The sequence below is a fragment of the Choloepus didactylus genome, chromosome 24 (assembly GCF_015220235.1).
Source record: "Choloepus didactylus isolate mChoDid1 chromosome 24, mChoDid1.pri, whole genome shotgun sequence".
Lineage (NCBI taxonomy): Eukaryota > Metazoa > Chordata > Mammalia > Pilosa > Megalonychidae > Choloepus > Choloepus didactylus.
Genome location: NC_051330.1, coordinates 4,722,863 through 4,742,730, shown reverse-complemented (window position 1 = coordinate 4,742,730; position 19,868 = coordinate 4,722,863). Strand labels below are relative to the sequence as shown.

Here is a 19,868-nt window from a genome sequence, read left to right as displayed (position 1 = left end):
AAGCTCTTTTCTTCTTTTTATCCTATAAACCGTTCAAGTAATAAAATGCATGACATTATTGACGGCATACCTGAAATATTGCAAATATTTTATAACAGTTTTCAAGTTATTAACACTGCCAGTTCTCCTTCCTTGTATTCCTCTGCACCTCCTTTAAGATTAATGTAAATTGTGTAGCAGGTGAGAAGGGATGACATAGTGAAAGCTAAATTCAGGTGACGTCTGGGTGATGAAATATTGGGCTATTCCTTTTTCAGTGACAGTTTGATGCTTTATATTTGTACAGATTTTATTCTTTATCCTTCTGGTACATTTAGTAAATAAGAATATTCTCCCCTTCAACTCCTTTGTTAAAATATGCTCATTCTCTCTCCATGGTAGTGGATAATGGAAAGGTAATAGCAATTGTTGGTCATTGGATTTGGGAGACAGGTGATATCAAATAATTTATCATTTAATATCTCTAATTTAATGTCCTCCAATTTATTAGAGGAAAAGATTCCCTAGATTTTATTCCAGAGGAAAAAAATAAGTATTAGGATGCATTCCAGTCAATTAGGTAAACATTTTGAGGGGTATAAAAAATGCTTATGATAATAAAACTTGTTTGATGTATCTCTGCTGTTTCTGTTTAAACTATTATGAATTCTTCATCATAAAAAAGTCACTCACTGCCCCTGAGTGTCTGAGTACAAAAAGGTTCATGACCATATATATACATATTTCAAACATCCATACTTCTGTATGTCTTTTACTGAGAAGGAAATAAAATAGGAAAAATTACCTCAGGAAAAGATTCTTGGTATTTTATCAGATTCAGTTATTCACTAATGTTATTAGAGGGTGAAAAGTGTATGTTTTTCTTTAAACACTTAGCATAGTTATTTTTAATTTTCTTCCTTTATTACCTATTATATACCTTTCATTAATTATCATGTTAATTACTGTGATTTCATTTAATATTGATACATTTTCAGCACATTGAGGTACATGAATCACCCCTTTCTCATTATATGCACTTCTAAACCAAGATATTACAAAAATGGCAATAATTATAAAAATCATAATCCCTTTTGGAGCACCTAAACTGAGGAAAAGACAAATTTAATATGTTCTTCAGTTGTATTTCATCCCAAGGAAATTCTGTTATTGTTCCATTGAGTAATTAAAACACCAGACAGTACTATGATCCCTTTATGTTTTATTATTTTCCCCAATTGGTTAAAAAAGGATATTTATCTATTGTTTTCTTTCTCAGGTATTTTCTTCTAAAAATAATGACTTACTAGTGTCCCTCCAGTCCTTGTGCATGAAGTTTCCAGCTGTCTTCTGAGTCAGGACTAGTGAAATTACAGTATCCACAAGGAGAGGAGGTTGTTAACTTTCACTTCAGTGGAGATCACAGAATGTGTTTATTTCTCTGAAAACTCATATGATGCCCATATGATCTGCCTTCATCAGCATCTATGTTGGCAAACAAAAGGAGCTGCAGAGCTCCACGATTTTACATCTTTCTGCTCTCCCCCGGGCTTGGACATTGCCCCAGAATGACAGTTTACCCAGCTGTGTAATTCCAAAGGGAAAATAGGCTGCGTTTCTCTGCACAGACTTTCTTAATTAGTATCAGCCATTGATAAAATGTTACTGAGTAGCTGGTGAATCAGCATGCTGCATTTCTCATTCTGTCAGTGACTTACACATAAGCGGACAGCACTGCAGTGACTTCTGTACCCAACTCCTCAGCCTTCCTTTCCTGGGTGGCTCCCACGAGCCCTGCTTCAGGAACCTCAGGGCAGCGAGTCCGAGTCCGGACGCGGCAGGAACGCCACTGCCTCTCACCGACAGGGGGTGCTCCGGGGGAGGCAGAGGCGGGTGCTGAGTGGATGAGGGAGTCACCTGGGGAGGGGTGACTGACAGGTTCCCAGAGGCCCTCCCGAGGCTGCAGGGCTCCAGGTGAGCAGCAGGGGGCGGGGCGGCCCGGGGCGCAGGTAAGGAGGAGACGCGCGCGGGAGGGAATGCGGAGAGGGCTGCGTCGGTGCACACTGCTCTGCACGCGAGGATTTTTAATTTTCACTGTGCGGGAGAGGAAAACCTCGGATTGTTTGGGTAGAGGAGTGACATTTGCAGTTATATTCGAAGGGGTCAATTCCTCCAGCAAGGACCCCAGCCCAGGAATCTCCCAGTGGAGTCTTTGCTTAGCCAGCAGCATTCTGCAAAACAACTTTAGAAGAAATTAATTCCTTCACAGCATAAAATATCTGAATATCCTTTTTAATGTATATCTCTCACCCCACCCTCCGTTTTTACGGTGCCTTTTTCCTGCAGGCTGATGGTTCTCTGCCTCAACCTCTGCAGCCTCTACATTCCACTACTTCCATCAGGAAGATTCATTCCTGACGTGGAGAGCAGAGGTGCAGTTTTATGTCCTTTTGAATGAACTCTCTCATCATACAAAATACCTGATATTTCCCCTAGGTAGTGGCTTCTTTCCTCCTTTTCTTTATCTTTGGGGGTATAAATTTTCTCTTAATTTCACTCTCATTTAATTGCTTTAGGGAAAGAAGTAGAGAAATGTCTGCTTTAAATGTCATTCTAACCAAAACCATATTTTGCTTAATTTCATTTGTATTTCTCTTGTCTAATGCATGCAAAAATTTAATATCAAAACAAAATAAAATACAGACTTGCACATCTAGACATAAGAATGTAAATAGTACCACAGTATCTAATTAGCTCACCAACACACATAATTGTCAATAATTAGTAATGAATAAATTATAGTAGACAATTCTTTTGAGGAAGTGAATTTGAGATTGTACACATACTGTGAATCTTGAATAAAAATGATAGAAAAATGCCATCAACTTTTTTTTTTAATTCAATTTTATTGAGATATATTCACATACCATGCAGTCATACAAAGCATACATTCAATTGTTCAGAGTACCAGTATATAGTTGTGCGTACATCACCAAAATTAATTTTTCAACATTTTCATTACCATACACACAAAAAATAATAAGAATAAAAATTAAAGAGAAAAAGAACAACTGAAATGAAGAGAACACTGGGTGCCTTTTTTTTTTTTTTCTTTTGCCCCCATTTTTCTACTCATCCATCCATACACTGGACAAAGGGGACTGTGGTCCATACGGCTTTCCCAATCCCATTGTCACCCCTCATAAGCTACATTTTTATACAATTCTCTTCAAGATTCAACGGTTCTGGATTGTAGTTTGATAGTTTCAGGTATTCACTGCTAGCTACTCCAAATCATTAGAACCTAAAATTATACATAATTACATATATTGTGTGTAAGAGTGCCCACTCGCTCCTTTGGAATCTCTCTGCCACTGCAGCTTATTTCATTACCTTTCACATCCCCCTTTTGGTCAAGAAGATGTTCTCCATCCCACGATGCCAGGTCTAGATTCCTCCCCGGGAGACATATTCCACGTTGCCAGGGAGATTCACTCCCCTGGGTGTCAGATCCCACATAGTGGGGAGGGCAGTGATTTCACCTGCCAAGTTGGCTTAGCTAGAGAGGGAGGGCTACATCTGAACAACAAAGAGGCATTCGGGAGGAGGCTCTTACACACAATTATGGGGAGGCCTAGCCTCTCCTTTGCAGCAAGAGTCTTGCCAAGGGCAAATCCTGTGGTAGAGGACTCAGCCCATCAAACCACCAGTCCCCTATGTCTGTGAGCACATTAGCAGCCATCCAGGTGGGGAAGCCCAATACCCCTGCATTTTCCACCAGATCCTCAGGGGAGCTCTGCATATTTTTTTTCATTGTGGTTTTTTTTTTTTAATAGTTTTTTTTTAAATTAACTATTAGCTATATGAAAGATTAAAAGGAAACATACAATAAAATCATTTCAAGCAAACCATAACAAGGGAGTAAGAAAAAGACAACTACCTAAAATAATTACTTTACTTCCAACATGTTCCTACTCTACCCCAAGAAAATAACCTAGTATAGCAACATTTCTGTGAACTTGTTCCTACCATACCCACCAGAAATTAACAAACCATAGTCATTCCTGGGCATTCCCAGAACGTTAAATTTACCCACGATAGCTTATCTGTTCTTATTGGGTTATCATTCCCCCTTCATTAATTGCCCTCTATTGCTAGTTCCCCTACATTCTATATTCTATATTCTAAACTATTTGTTTTACATTTTTCAATGTTCACATTAGTGGTGGCATATAATATTTCTCTTTTTGTGCCTGGTATCCTCTTTTGTTCATAGTATCCTCTTATAATTTTTAAAATTTCTTCAGGATCTGCAGGTCTTCTCTCTGTTTGATTTTGTCAGTCTAGCTAGGGGCTTGGCAATCTTGTTAATCTTCTCAAAGAACCAACTTTTGGTGTTATTTATCCTCTCTATTGTTTTTCTTGTGCTCTGTGTCATTTATTTCTGCTTTAATCCTTGTTATTTCTTTTCTTCCACTTGGTTTAGGATTGTTTTGCTGCCCATTTTCTGGCTTCTTCAGTTGCTCCATTAGTTCTTTGATTTTAGCTCTTTCTTCCTTTTTGATGTATACATTTAGTGCTATAAATTTCCCCCTCAGTACCACTTTTGCTGCATCCCATAGGTTTTGATATGTTGTGTTCTCATTTTCATTTATCTCTATATATTTAGCAATTTCTCTTGCTATTTCTTCTGTAACCCACTAATTGTTTAGGAGCATGTTGTTTAACCTCCAGGTATTTGTGAATTTTCTAAGTCTCTGATGGTTATTGGCTTCTAATTGTACTCCATTGTGGTCAGAGAATGTGCTTTGAATAATTTCAGTTTTTTTAAATTAATTGAGGCTCATTTTATGTCCCAGCAGATGATCTATTCTGGAGAAAGTTCCATGAGCACTAGAGAAGAATGAATATCCTGGTGATTTGGGAGGTAATATTCTATATATGTCTGTTAAATCCAATTCATTTATCAGATGATTTAGGTTTTCAATTTCCTTATTCATCCTCTTTTTGGTTGTTCTATTTATAGAAGAAAGTGGTGTATTGAGGTCTCCCACTCTTATTGTATAAACATATATTGCTTCCTTCAGTTTTGCCAAACTTTGTTTCATGTTATTTGGTACACCTTGATTGGGTGTATAAACATTTATGATTGTTATTTCTTCTTGGTAAACCATCCCTGTTATTATTACATAGTGCTCTTCTTTATCTCTTACCACATCTTTGCACCTAAAGTCTATTTTGTGTGATATTAGTATCGTTACCACTGCCTTCTTTGGGCTATAGCTTGCAAGGAATACTTTTTTTAGATCCATTCACTTTCAATCTCTTTGTATCACTGGTTTTAAGATGAGTGTCTTGTAAACAGCAGGCAGATGGATCATACATTTTAACCCACTCTGCCAATCTGTTTCTTTTGATTGGGGAGTTTAATTCATTGACATTCAATGCTAATACTGTGATGGTAATTTTTTGAATCAACCATCTTATCATTTCATTTTTATTTGTCAGATCCGTTCCTCTCCTTGCATTTTTTTCCCCATTTAAGTTAGCCTCACTAATACTCTTCAGTTCTGTGCCTTTTTCCAGATCTCTCTCTCCTTTCATTTTTTCAGCCAGTAGAACTTCCATTAATATTTCTTTCAGGATAGGTATCTTGCTAACAAATTCTCTCAGCATTTGACTTTCTGTGACAATTTTAAATTCTCCCTCAATTTTGAAGGAGATCTTTGCTGGATATAGAAATTTTGGCAGGAAAATTTTCACTTTCTGAGTCTTAAATATGTCGAACCACTACCTTCTTGCCACTTTCATGCCTGCTGAGTAGTTGGTACCTAGTCTTATGTGGTTTCTCTTGTATGTGGTGGATCTCTTCTCTCTTACTGCTTTTAAAATTTTCTCCTTCTATTCACCATTTGACATTCTGATTATGTTCAGTTTTTTTTTTTTATTGATTCATTTTGGAGTTTTGTTGGGCATCTTTGATTTGCATATCTGTTTCATTTTAGAATGGTTGGGAAGTTTACCTCAAATATATTCAAATACTCTTGCTAGTCCTTTACTCTTCTTTTTCTGGGATACCAATGATTCTTATATTTGGGCTGTGAATGTTGTCCATCATTTCCCTGAGATTCATTTCAAAGTTTTCAATTTTTTTCACCATTTGTTCTTTTCTGCAGTAGCATTCAATTTCCCTGTCCTATAATTTACTTATTCTTTCTTCTGCCTCTTCAAATCTGCTGCTGTGTGTCTCTAGTATGTTTTTAATTTGATCAACAGTATCTTTAATTTCCATAAGATCTGCTATTTTTATTTACTCTTTCAAATTTTTCCTCATGCTCTTATTGATTCTTCTTGAACCCCTTTATATACTTAGCCAACTCATTGGAGTGGTTTTGGACATTTCTTGTACTTCTTGATTAATTCCTCCTAGTTCTGTTTCTCCTCTACCTTTATAAATTGGTTGATGGCTTGTCCATATCTTCTAGTTTCTTGATGTGCTTTGCAATTTTCTGTTGGTTTGTGGCATTTGCTTATCTTGATAAGGTTATTTTGAGATATGCAGGATTATTTGGCACTCAAAAGTTCCCCAAGTGCATTTATTTTTGCTTGTTATTAGAGAAACATATCTGAAGAACATCAGTTAAAATCACAAAGAGGCTAAGGGTCTGCATAAGTCCCTTCAATAAGTCTATTCAATAAGAATAAAGCATAAGAATTTTTAATGAACATTAATTGATAAATGATCATCAGCATTTTTGATTGCCTATTCCAGAAACATGAATTACTGTTACAATCTTTGCAACAACCTTGTGAGTGCCTCTTTTAAAGGACTAACAGTGTTGGGTATTATCACCTGGTTTTCCATAGTAAAATCAAAGGCTGAATGATAAGGGACAATCCATACAAATTTGAGTATTGTAGAGTCTTGAAAGTCTATGCTTAGGAAATTGGTCATTGGGAAAGGTTAAAAATGGAGCAGAATAGTGTTTAGGCTAAAGCCAACTTCTGACGTGGGCTGTGGTATTTCCTGTGTGATATGACATATGTCATGATTAAACTTATTATGCTGTCACTTTTTAATCAAAATGATGGAATTTCTTCTTTTATTAATTGTAATATAAAGAGACTTGATTGAGCAATGTTTTTCAGCATTTTGGAAAATATTTCCCAATTTTCTTTAAAGCTTCTGAAAAAAAAATCTCAAGATCATTTTGCTCTCAGTATACATATACACATTGGTACATAAAATTTAAAATATGTAAATTAACATGAATTGAATGTAATGAATTGGTAACATCATCAATTTGAAGCAATCAAAGATCACAAAGAAATAATTTGACAGATTTATGACATCATTCTTAGACATTATATTAAGTAAAAATAACAAAAGCATAGATAAAGGGACAACTACATATAAAGAATATTTACATGAAGTAGACTTTAGTATCTTTATCATTTGAAAGCACATTCAAGTTGACCATAAATATTATGACACCACAAATTATTGAAGAGATGATTTAGAGTGTAGAATAACAAACAGTAAATACATATGTTCTTCTGCATCAGAACAAATAATAAATTATAGCAATTCCTATTCTATATGCCTATGTGAAAAAATTCTTCCTGAAAGTTGGAATATATCTTAAACAGTATTTAAATGAGATCTATCCTTGATAAAAGAATGTATTCACTAATTTTAAAAGGGTTTTGCATGCCTAATACAAATTAAAAGATATGACATATTATGGAGAAATAATTTCATAATATTTCATAAAGTGTAATAGACAGTCTTATAATTTACAGTACAAAAGCTTCAGGACAATAAGGATTTATATTATTATGAGATTTCAAGAACATTTTTCATATAAGGATAAGGCATTGAGGAAATTATGAGAAATCTAGAAGAAAGTCAATCTACGACCATCAAAACAAAATTTGTTATTTTAGGAGAAATCTCAAATATAGACAAAATGAAAGTACAAATATAAGGTACTAGTTCTATTTTAAAAGTACAAATAAGCTTGTTAAGATGTTTATACTTATATATATATAAATTTATTTTTTATAAAAGGCATAAAGAAAGTAGAGTTATGTTGGGAGAGATAAAGCATCAGCCAAAGTAATATTCATTCTTTATGATACATGACTCATAGTTTGTCTACTCCCTTTGGTTTGGATAACTTTTCTGGAAAAATTCACTTTACACAAATCTTCCATTTTTCCTTTAATAGAAAACCCAAAATTCATATCTAAAAGGAAGGATAGCTTCCCATAAGTACAATGAAGTGAGTGAGATCACACATTTAATTTTGATGTAACTTATCTACCACAGTGATATATAAATAAGACATTTATCTATACAGGAAATAAATGAAGGTATGTCAAAAAGATATTAGTAATTTAAATTGAAAATATGGGAATATATATATGAGGTTCTTTTTTTTTGTTTATGTGTTTCATTTCATTTTTTTGTACAAGTTGCTTAAGTGTGGTGGTACTTTCTGTCAAATATATTTTGTTATAGCCTATAAAAATGGCTTGAATTCAGCTTATGAATGCCACTCAAGAGGGGGGTTGGAAGAGGATCCATTACTGTAGGAATTCCCAAGGTTTGCAATAGAAGAGTAACTTTTCTGAACAAGGAAAATATATAATAAAGCAATGGGGTATTGGTCCTTTTGTTTCATCTTTAAATATTTTCCAGTAAATGTTGGAAGAGAACTGAATAAATGATATGTGGACACTTTTAAATTATATTTCCTAGTGAAAGAAAAACAGCAGTATGTTTTATTTTTTGATAAGATTTCCCAGTATCAGCCTCCTCAGAGCATTCTTCACAGCTTTGTTTCTTATACTGTATATGATGGGATTCAAGGTTGGAGGTACCACTGCGTAGAACACAGAAATGACAAGGTCAGAAATAGAAGGGGACCCTGTGGTGGGCTTTAGATAAGCAATGTAGCCAGTGGAGAGAAATAACACAACCACCAGCAGGTGTGGAATGCAGGTGGAGTAGGCTTTTGACTGGCCTTCTGTTGAGGGAATCTTCTTGACAGTGGAGAAGACGTAGATGTAGGAAATGATGATGAAAATAAAACAGCAGAAACTCAAGACCACACTGATAAGGATGGGCACAATTTCTCTCATTAAGTTTTCTGAACAAGAAATAGCTAATAACTGGGGGATGTCACAGAAGAACTGACAGATCACGCTGGACCCACAGAAGGATAAGGAGAAGGTACTAGCCGTGTGCATCACAGCTGTCAGACCCCCACCCAGCCAAGCAGCAGCCGCCATCTGCACACACATGCCCGTGTCCATGATGACTTCATAGTGCAGAGGGTGGCAGATGGCAGCGTAGCGGTCAAAGGACATTGCCGTGAGGAGGAGCAGCTCTGCAGTTGCCAATAAAAACACCAGGAAGACCTGGGTAACACAGTCAAGGAAAGAGATGGTGTTTTTGTGGGTCAAGGAGTTTAAAATGGACTTGGGGACAGTCGTTGAAATGAGGCACAGGTCCATCAAGGACAAATTCTTCAGGAAGAGGTACATGGGGTTGTGGAGGTGCTGGTCCAAAGTCGTGATCATGATAATGAGGACATTCCCCATCAGGGACCAGAAGTAAATGAATGAGAAGAGCACTGAATGCAAAATGGACACACTTTGATTGGTAGGAAAGCCCATGAGGATAAATTCAGTCACAGTTGTTTTGTTTTTCATTACTGCAGTCATAATATGTTCCAAAAAATCAATGAATGACAAGGAATAGGAAGAAAACATCAAAATTCAAGTCTCAGATTATTAAATATATAATGGGTCTCTATATGTAGTAATATCACTATCAAATTATTGAAATATTTCTTCCATGTGCATCCTCTTCAGTAGATTGATCATCCGTCATTTCTTGGTTAAATTAGTTTTATTTAACCAAATTAATTTAACTTCACATAAACCTGTCATTACAATATTGTTAAAAAATATTCTTGAAACATGCTGAAACACTTAAAATATCCATGGATCTGTCAAAACCATCCCAAACCTCTAGATAAATCCAAATTGACCAACTAACAGCAGCTAAATTGTTCTGCAGGCTTCCTGTCCCTACGTCCTGTCCTTTGGTGAAAACAATCTCAATTTCTACAGAATTTCTGAAAATTTATCATGTAAATAATTCTGAGGAAAAAAACTGAAGTATTTAGGTGCTGTCTCCACCCTTCCCCAACTCACAGCTCTGGAAGAGTATGACTGGGGTTTTCTCCACTGAGCCGAAAAAGAAACAGATAGTCCCCTTCAGACCCAGTCCAAGGCGACCCTCCAGCTCTCCCAGGTTTCTCAGCTGGTGACCGAGGAGCCAAGAGTCAGGGCGAGCAAGTTGCCGTCGGAAAAAGTGTTGTGCAATGTGTGTGATGATTTAGAAGGTGCTGAAGGACCCTTGTGATGATGTGCTCTCTTGAACCCTCTTTAAAATTAAGCTGAGGCAAGATGGCAGACTGGTGAGCTGTAAGTTTTAGTTACTCCTCCAGGAAAGTAGGTAAAAAGCCAGGAACTGCGTGGACTGGACACCACAGAGCAATCTGTCTTTGGGCATACTTCATACAACACTCATGAAAACGTGGAACTGCTGAGATCAGCGAAATCTGTAACTTTTTGCAGCCAGGGGACCCGCGCCCCTCCCTGCCAGGCTCAGTCCCGTGGGAGGAGAGGCTGTCAGCTCCAGGAAGGAGAAGGGAGAACTGCAGTGGCTGCTCTTATCGGAAACTCATTCTACTGATTCAAACTCCAACCATAGATAGACTGAGACCAGACACCAGAGACTCTGAGAGCAGCCAGCCCAGCAGAGAGGAGACAGGCATAGAAAAAAACAACACGAAAAACTCCAAAATAAAAGCAGAGGATTTTTGGAGTTCTGGTGAACACAGAAAGGGGAAGGGCGGAGCTCAGGCCTTGAGGCGCATATGCAAATCCCGAAGCAAAGCTGATCTCTCTGCCCTGTGGACCTTTCCTTAATGGCCCTGGTTGCTTTGTCTATTAGCATTTCAATAACCCATTAGATCTCTGAGGAGGGCCGTTTTTTTTTTTTTTTTTTTTTTTTTTAAATCCTTTTTTCTTTTTCTAAAACAATTACTCTAAGAAGCCCAATACAGAAAGCTTCAAAGAATTGCAATTTGGGCACGTCAAGTCAAGAGCAGAACTAAGAGAGCTCTGAGACAAAAGGCAATAATCCAGTGGCTGAGAAAATTCACTAAACAACACAACTTCCCAAGAAAAGGGGGGTGTCCGCTCACAGCCACCATCCTGGTGGACAGGAAACACTCCTGCCCATCGCCAGCCCCATAGCCCAGAGCTGCCCCAGACAACCCAGTGTGACGGAAGTGCTTCAAATAACAGGCACACACCACAAAACTGGGCGTGGACATTAGCCTTCCCTGCAACCTCAGCTGAATGTCCCAGAGCTGGGAAGGTGGAGCAGTGTGAATTAACAAAGCCCCATTCAGCCATCATTTGAGCAGACTGGGAGCCTCCCTACACAGCCCAGCAGCCCAGAACTGCCCTGGGGGGACGGCACTCACCTGTGACATAGCACAGTCATCCCTCAACAGAGGACCCGGGGTGCACAGCCTGGAAGAGGGGCCCACTTGCAAGTCTCAGGAGCCATACGCCAATACCAAAGACTTGTGGGTCAGTGGCAGAGACAAACTGTGGCAGGACTGAACTGAAGGATTAGACTATTGCAGCAGCTTTAAAACTCTAGGATCATCAGGGAGATTTGATTGTTAGGGCCACCCCCCCTCCCCGACTGCCCAGAAACACGCCCCACATACAGGGCAGGCAACACCAACTACACACGCAAGCTTGGTACACCAATTGGGCCCCACAAGACTCACTCCCCCACTCACCAAAAAGGCTAAGCAGGGGAGATCTGGCTTGTGGAGAACAGGTGGCTCGTGGACGCCACCTGCTGGTTAGTTAGAGAAAGTGTACTCCACGAAGCTGTAGATCTGATAAATTAGAGATAAGGACTTCAATAGGTCTACAAACCCTAAAAGAACCCTATCAAGTTCAGCAAATGCCACGAGGCCAAAAACAACAGAAAATTATAAAGCATATGAAAAAACCAGACGATATGGATAACCCAAGCCCAAGCACCCAAATCAAAAGACCAGAAGAGACACAGCACCTAGAGCAGCTACTCAAAGAACTAAAGATGAACAATGAGACCATAGTACGGGATATGAAGGAAATCAAGAAGACCCTAGAAGAGCATAAAGAAGACATTGCAAGACTAAATAAAAAAATGGATGATCTTATGGAAATTAAAGAAACTGTTGACCAAATTAAAAAGATTCTGGACACTCATAGTACAAGACTAGAGGAAGCTGAACAACGAATCAGTGACCTGGAAGATGACAGAATGGAAAATGAAAGCATAAAAGAAAGAATGGGGAAAAAAATTGAAAAAATCGAAATGGACCTCAGGGATATGATAGATAATATGAAACGTCCGAATATAAGACTCATTGGTGTCCCAGAAGGGGAAGAAAGGGTAAAGGTCTAGGAAGAGTATTCAAAGAAATTGTTGGGGAAAACTTCCCAAATCTTCTAAACAACATAAATACACAAATCATAAATGCTCAGCGAACTCCAAATAGAATAAATCCAAATAAACCCACTCCGAGACATATATTGATCACACTGTCAAACACAGAAGAGAAGGAGCAAGTTCTGAAAGCAGCAAGAGAAAAGCAATTCACCACATACAAAGGAAACAGCATAAGACTAAGTAGTGACTACTCAGCAGCCACCATGGAGGCGAGAAGGCAGTGGCACGATATATTTAAAATTCTGAGTGAGAAAAATTTCCAGCCAAGAATACTTTATCCAGCAAAGCTCTCCTTCAAATTTGAGGGAGAGCTTAAATTTTTCACAGACAAACAAATGCTGAGAGCATTTGCTAACAAGAGACCTGCCCTACTGGAGATACTAAAGGGAGCCCTACAGACAGAGAAACAAAGAAAGGACAGAGAGACTTGGAGAAAGGTTCAGTACTAAAGAGATTCGGTATGGGTACAATAAAGGATATTAATAGACAGAGGGGAAAAATATGAGCAAACATAAACCAAAGGATAAGATGGCTGATTCAAGAAATGCCTTCACGGTTATAACGTTGAATGTAAATGGATTAAACTCCCCAATTCAAAGATATAGATTCGCAGAATGGATCAAATAAATGAACCATCAATATGTTGCATACAAGAGACTCAACTTCGACACAGGGACACAAAGAAACTGAAAGTGAAAGGATGGAAAAAAATATTTCATGCAAGCTACAGCCAAAAGAAAGCAGATGTAGCAACATTAATCTCAGATAAAATAGACTTTAAATGCAGGGATGTTTTGAGAGACAAAGAAGGCCACTACATACTAATAAAAGGGGCAATTAAGCAAGAAGAAATAACAATCGTAAATGTCTATGCACCCAATCAAGGTGCCACAAAATACATGAGACAAACACTGGCAAAACTAAAGGAAGCGATTGATGTTTCCACAATAATTGTGGGAGACTTCAACACATCACTCTCTCCTATAGATAGATCAAACAGACAGAAGACCAATAAGGAAATTGAAAACCTAAACAATCTGATAAATGAATTAGATTTAACAGACATATACAGGACATTACATCCCAAATCACCAGGATACACATACTATTCTAGTGCTCACGGAACTTTCTCCAGAATAGATCATATGCTGGGACATAAAACAAGCCTCAATAAATTTAAAAAGTTCGAAATTATTCAAAGCACATTTTCTGACCACAATGGAATACAATTAGAATTCAATAACCATCAGAGACTTAGAAAATTCACAAATACCTGGAGGTTAAACAACACACTGCTAAACAATCAGTGGGTTAAAGAAGAAATAGCAAGAGAAATTGCTAAATATATAGAGACGAATGAAAATGAAAAAACAACATACCAAAACCTATGGGATGCAGCAAAAGCAGTGCTAAGGGGGAAATTTATAGCACTAAACGCATATATTAAAAAGGAAGAAAGAGCCAAAATCAAAGAACTAATGGATCAACTGAAGAAGCTAGAAAATGAACAACAAACCAATCCTAAACCAAGTAGAAGAAAAGAAATAACAAGGATTAAAGCAGAAATAAATGACATAGAGAACAAAAAAACAATAGAGAGGATAAATATCACCAAAAGTTGGTTCTTTGAGAAGATCAACAAGATTGACAAACCCCTAGCTAGACTGACAAAATCAAAAAGAGAGAAGACCCATATAAACAAAATAATGAATGAAAAATATGACATAATTGCTGATCCTGAAGAAATTAAAAAAATTAGAAGAGGATACTATGAAAAACTGTATGGCAACAAAATGGATAATGTAGAGGAAATGGACTATTTCCTGGAAACATATGAACAACCTAGACTGACCAGAGAAGAAATAGAAGACCTCAACCAACCCATCACAAGCAAAGAGATCCAATGAGTCATCAAAAATCATCCCACAAATAAATGCCCAGGGCCAGATGGCTTCACAGGGGAATTCTACCAAACTTTCCAGAAAGAACTGACACCAATCTTACTCAAACTCTTTCAAAACATTGAAGAAAATGGAACACTACCTAACTCATTTTATGAAGCTAACATCAATCTAATACCAAAACCAGGCAAAGATGCTACAAAAAAGGAAAACTACCGGCCAATCTCCCTAATGAATATAGATGCAAAAATCCTCAACAAAATACTTGCAAATCGAATCCAAAGACACATTAAAAAAATCATACACCATGACCAAGTGGGGTTTATTCCAGGCATGCAAGGATGGTTCAACATAAGAAAATCAATCAATGTATTACAACACATTAACAAGTCAAAAGGGAAAAATCAATTGATCATCTCAATAGATGCTGAAAAAGCATTTGACAAAATCCAACATCCGTTTTTGATAAAAACACTTCAAAAGGTAGGAATTGAAGGAAACTTCCTCAACATGATAAAGAGCATATATGAAAAACCCACAGCCAGCATAGTACTCCATGGTGAGAGACTGAAAGCCTTCCCTCTAAGATCAGGAAAAGACAAGGATGCCCGCTGTCACCACTGTTATTCAACATTGTGCTGGAAGTGCTAGCCAGGGCAATCCGGCGAGACAAAGAAATAAAAGGCATCCAAATTGGAAAAGAAGAAGTAAAACTGTCATTGTTTGCAGATGATATGATCTTATATCTAGAAAACCCTGAGAAATCGACGACACAGCTACTAGAGCTAATAAACAAATTTAGCAAAGTAGCGGGATACAAGATTAATGCACATAAGTCAGTAATGTTTCTATATGCTAGAAATGAACAAACTGAAGCGACACTCAAGAAAAAGATACCATTTTCAATAGCAACTAAAAAAATCAAGTACCTAGGAATAAACTTAACCAAAGATGTAAAAGAACTATACAAAGAAAACTACATAACTCTACTAAAAGAAATAGAAGGGGACCTTAAAAGATGGAAAAATATTCCATGTTCATGGATAGGAAGGCTAAATGTCATTAAGATGTCAATTCTACCCAAACTCATCTACAGATTCAATGCAATCCCAATCAAAATTCCAACAACCTACTTTGCAGACTTGGAAAAGCTAGTTATCAAATTTATTTGGAAAGGGAAGATGCCTCGAATTGCTAAAGACACTCTAAAAAAGAAAAACGAAGTGGGAAGACTTACACTCCCTGACTTTGAAGCTTATTATAAAGCCACAGTTGCCAAAACAGCATGGTACTGGCACAAAGATAGACATATAGATCAATGGAATCGAATTGAGAATTCAGAGATAGACCCTCAGATCTATGGCCGACTGATCTTTGATAAGGCCCCCAAAGTCACTGAACTGAGTCATAATGGTCTTTTCAACAAATGGGGCTGGGAGAGTTGGATATCCATATCCAAAAGAATGAAAGAGGACCCCTACCTCACCCCCTACACAAAAATTAACTCAAAATGGACCAAAGATCTCAATATAAAAGAAAGTACCATAAAACTCCTAGAAGATAATGTAGGAAAACATCTTCAAGACCTTGTATTAGGCGGCCACTTCCTAGGCTTTACACCCAAAGCACAAGCAACAAAAGAGAAAATAGATAAATGGGAACTCCTCAAGCTTAGAAGTTTCTGCACCTCAAAGGAATTTCTCAAAAAGGTAAAGAGGCAGCCAACTCAATGGGAAAAAATTTTTGGAAACCATGTATCTGACAAAAGATTGATATCTTGCATATATAAAGAAATCCTACAACTCAATGACAATAGTACAGACAGCCCAATTATAAAATGGGCAAAAGATATGAAAAGACAGTTCTCTGAAGAGGAAATACAAATGGCCAAGAAACACATGAAAAAATGTTCAGCTTCACTAGCTATTAGAGAGATGCAAATTAAGACCACAATGAGATACCATCTAACACCGGTTAGAATGGCTGCCATTAAATAAACAGGAAACTACAAATGCTGGAGGGGATGTGGAGAAATTGGAAGTCTTATTCATTGTTGGTGGGACTGTATAATGGTTCAGCCACTCTGGAAGTCAGTCTGGCAGTTCCTTAGAAAACTAGATATAGAGTTACCATTCGATCCAGCGATTGCACTTCTCGGTATATACCCGGAAGATCGGAAAGCAGTGACACGAACAGATATCTGCATGCCAATGTTCATAGCAGCATTATTCACAATTGCCAAGAGATGGAAACAACCCAAATGTCCTTCAACAGATGAGTGGATAAATAAAATGTGGTATATACTCACGATGGAATACTACGCGGCAGTAAGAAGGAACGATCTCGTGAAACATATGACAACATGGATGAACCTTGAAGACATAATGCTGAGCGAAATAAGCCAGGCACAAAAAGAGAAATATTATATGCTACCACTAATGCGAACTTTGAAAAATGTAAAACAAATGGTTTATAATGTAGAATGTAGGGGAACTAGCAATAGAGAGCAATTAAGGAAGGGGGAACAATAATCCAAGAAGAACAGATAAGCTATTTAACGTTCTGGGGATGCCCAGGAATGACTATGGTCTGTTAATTTCTGATGGATATAGTAGGAACAAGTTCACAGAAATGTTGCTATATTAGGTAACTTTCTTGGGGTAAAGTAGGAACATGTTGGAAGTTAAGCAGTTATCTTAGGTTAGTTGTCTTTTTCTTACTCCCTTGTTATGGTCTCTTTGAAATGTTCTTTTATTGTATGTTTGTTTTCTTTTTAACTTTTTTTTTCATACAGTTGATTTAAAAAAGAAGGGAAAGTTAAAAAAAAAAAAAACAAAAACAAGGAAAAAAAAATGTAGTGCCCCCTTGAGGAGCCTGTGGAGAATGCAGGGGTATTCGCCTACCCCACCTCCATGGTTGCTAACATGACCACAGACATAGGGGACTGGTGGTTTGATGGGTTGAGCCCTCTACCATAAGTTTTACCCTTGGGAAGACGGTTGCTGCAAAGGAGAGGCTAGGCCTCCCTATATTTGTGCCTAAGAGTCTCCTCCTGAATGCCTCTTTGTTGCTCAGATGTGGCTCTCTCTCTCTGGCTAAGCCAACTTGAAAGGTGAAATCACTGCCCTCCCCCCTACGTGGGATCAGACACCCAGGGGAGTGAATCTCCCTGGCAACGTGGAATATGACTCCCAGGGAGGAATGTAGACCTGGCATCGTGGGACGGAGAACATCTTCTTGACCAAAAGGGGGATGTGAAAGGAAATGAAATAAGCTTCAGTGGCAGAGAGATTCCAAAAGGAGCCGAGAGGTTACTCTGGTGGGCACTCTTATGCACAATTTAGACAACCCTTTTTAGGTTCTAAAGAATTGGGGTAGCTGGTGGTGGATACCTGAAACTATCAAACTACAACCCAGAACCCATGAATCTCGAAGACAGTTGTATAAAAATGTAGCTTATGAGGGGTGACAATGGGATTGGGAAAGCCATAAGGACCACACTCCACTTTGTCTAGTTTATGGATGGATGAGTAGAAAAATAGGGGAAGGGAACAAACAGACAAAGGTACCCAGTGTTCTTTTTTACTTCAATTGCTCTTTTTCACTTTAATTATTATTCTTGTTATTTTTGTGTGTGTGCTAATGAAGGTGTCAGGGATTGATTTAGGTGATGAATGTACAACTATGTAATGGTACTGTAAACAATCGAAAGTACGATTTGTTTTGTATGACTGCATGGTATGTGAATATATCTCAATAAAATGAAGATTAAAAAAAAAAAAGATATCAATTCTTCGTCTCCTTGGTAGTCAGCATGAGAAAGCCTCACGAGAGGGGGAATGTCACAGAGGAAGTGATCAGTGACATTATGTCCACAGAAAGGGAGGGGGAAAGTGTTGATGGCATGGAAAATAGAGTAGAGCCCTCCACAAATCCAGGCTGAGGAAACAAGCTCCCAGCAGAGGTTTCTGCTCGTTATGACCCCGTAGGAAAGGGTCCGTAGATGGCCACACAGCGGTCACAGGCCATGGCAGTGAGAAGGAAACACTCAGAGGCAGCCATGGGGAAGAGCAGGTAGAGCTGGGCAACACTTTCTGCAAAGGAAATATCCTTGGAACCTGAGCTAGCACTGCCAGTGGCTTTGGGCATGGTGACTGAGGCATAGCACATATCCAGGAAGGACAAGTTCTTCAGGAAGAAATACATGGGTGTGTGGAGCTGGTAATCTTTGATAATCACTGTGATGATAGAGATATTCTCCATGAGTCCAAAGACATAAATGATCAGAAAAACACCTGTGCTGAAAGCATTTACAGTGGGAATGTCTGAGAAGCCTTGTAGTATAAATCGTGCCACTGAGCTCTGATTGGTCATCTAATTGACAAAGAAAGACATGACAAAAAGAAAAGATATATTTAACTCAGATACAATAAGGCACAAAGAATCCTGTTGACAACTTTTGAGGGCTCTAGTTCTTTTCATCAGAAATACTTTTCACTGTTTTCTGGATTCTATATATACTTTTAAATAGAATTAATTATTTTTGCATGGAGAAAAGTATGCAGCCCATGTTTCAAATCCAATAAAAATCACTCGAAATGACTTGAACCAATAACTCTACTTTCAATAGCATTAATGAAAAGGTTACATTTAATAAGCATAATTTGCATTGGAGTGTTCAAAAAACTAAAGGTAGAGAAATGTATCTTTTCCTCATGAACAGCTCTTATGTAACTACTATTTCCCATCAAATTTGGTAAATAAAGAGAGTCAAGGAGAATTTAAGCAAATTGCTCTGGGTTGTAATTTTATAAGTAGGAAATGTAGAATACAAACCAAAATAAGCCTCATTCTTAAGCAATGCTCTAAACTCCTTGTATATGATAGAACAAAGTAAATACTTCTGAGATGAAAATTAAAACTGGAGACATTTCCATTTTTAATAGCAACAATCTAAAACTATTAAAGATTAGATATGTTTTTTGGGGAAGACTATGGCACAATGCTCATTGTTAGACACAGCACATTTTTGTTTTCTTCCTTCTACCATGTAAGATGACCAAGGACAGCTTTCTATCCAATACTTGAGTTTATTTCCAATGTGACTCTGTTGTTTTTTCAGTGATAACACCCTCCCCCCCCCAAAATGAGGATGACACCTCAAATTTAACTAGGACTTCATTTTTGTAAAATGCAATACCTTCCACTGTATTTGGCAAAAAATGGACAGAATATATGAATCAGTATCAGGTGTTAGGCAAAAGACAGCACAGAAATGAGTTACCTGCTTAAAGAAAAAGAAGAAAATACTACTTGTATCTTATGATCACCCTTGATTTTCTCTGTTTTCAATTTCTTGGCTGTAGGGACAGAAAAGTGGTAGCGAA

General features: G+C 37.7%; 1 protein-coding gene and 1 pseudogene across 1 annotated transcript; both read right to left on the bottom strand.

Moving 5' to 3' along the window:
• Nucleotides 1-8,766: 8,766 nt before the first annotated feature.
• LOC119519905 (olfactory receptor 14A16-like) lies at nucleotides 8,767-9,699 on the bottom strand. Its single transcript, XM_037817655.1, has one exon. The coding sequence runs from the start codon at nucleotides 9,697-9,699 to the stop codon at nucleotides 8,767-8,769; it is 933 nt and encodes a 310-aa protein (XP_037673583.1).
• Nucleotides 9,700-18,271: 8,572 nt separating this feature from the next.
• LOC119519806 lies at nucleotides 18,272-18,855 on the bottom strand (annotated as a pseudogene).
• Between the last annotated feature and the right edge of the window lie 1,013 nt (nucleotides 18,856-19,868).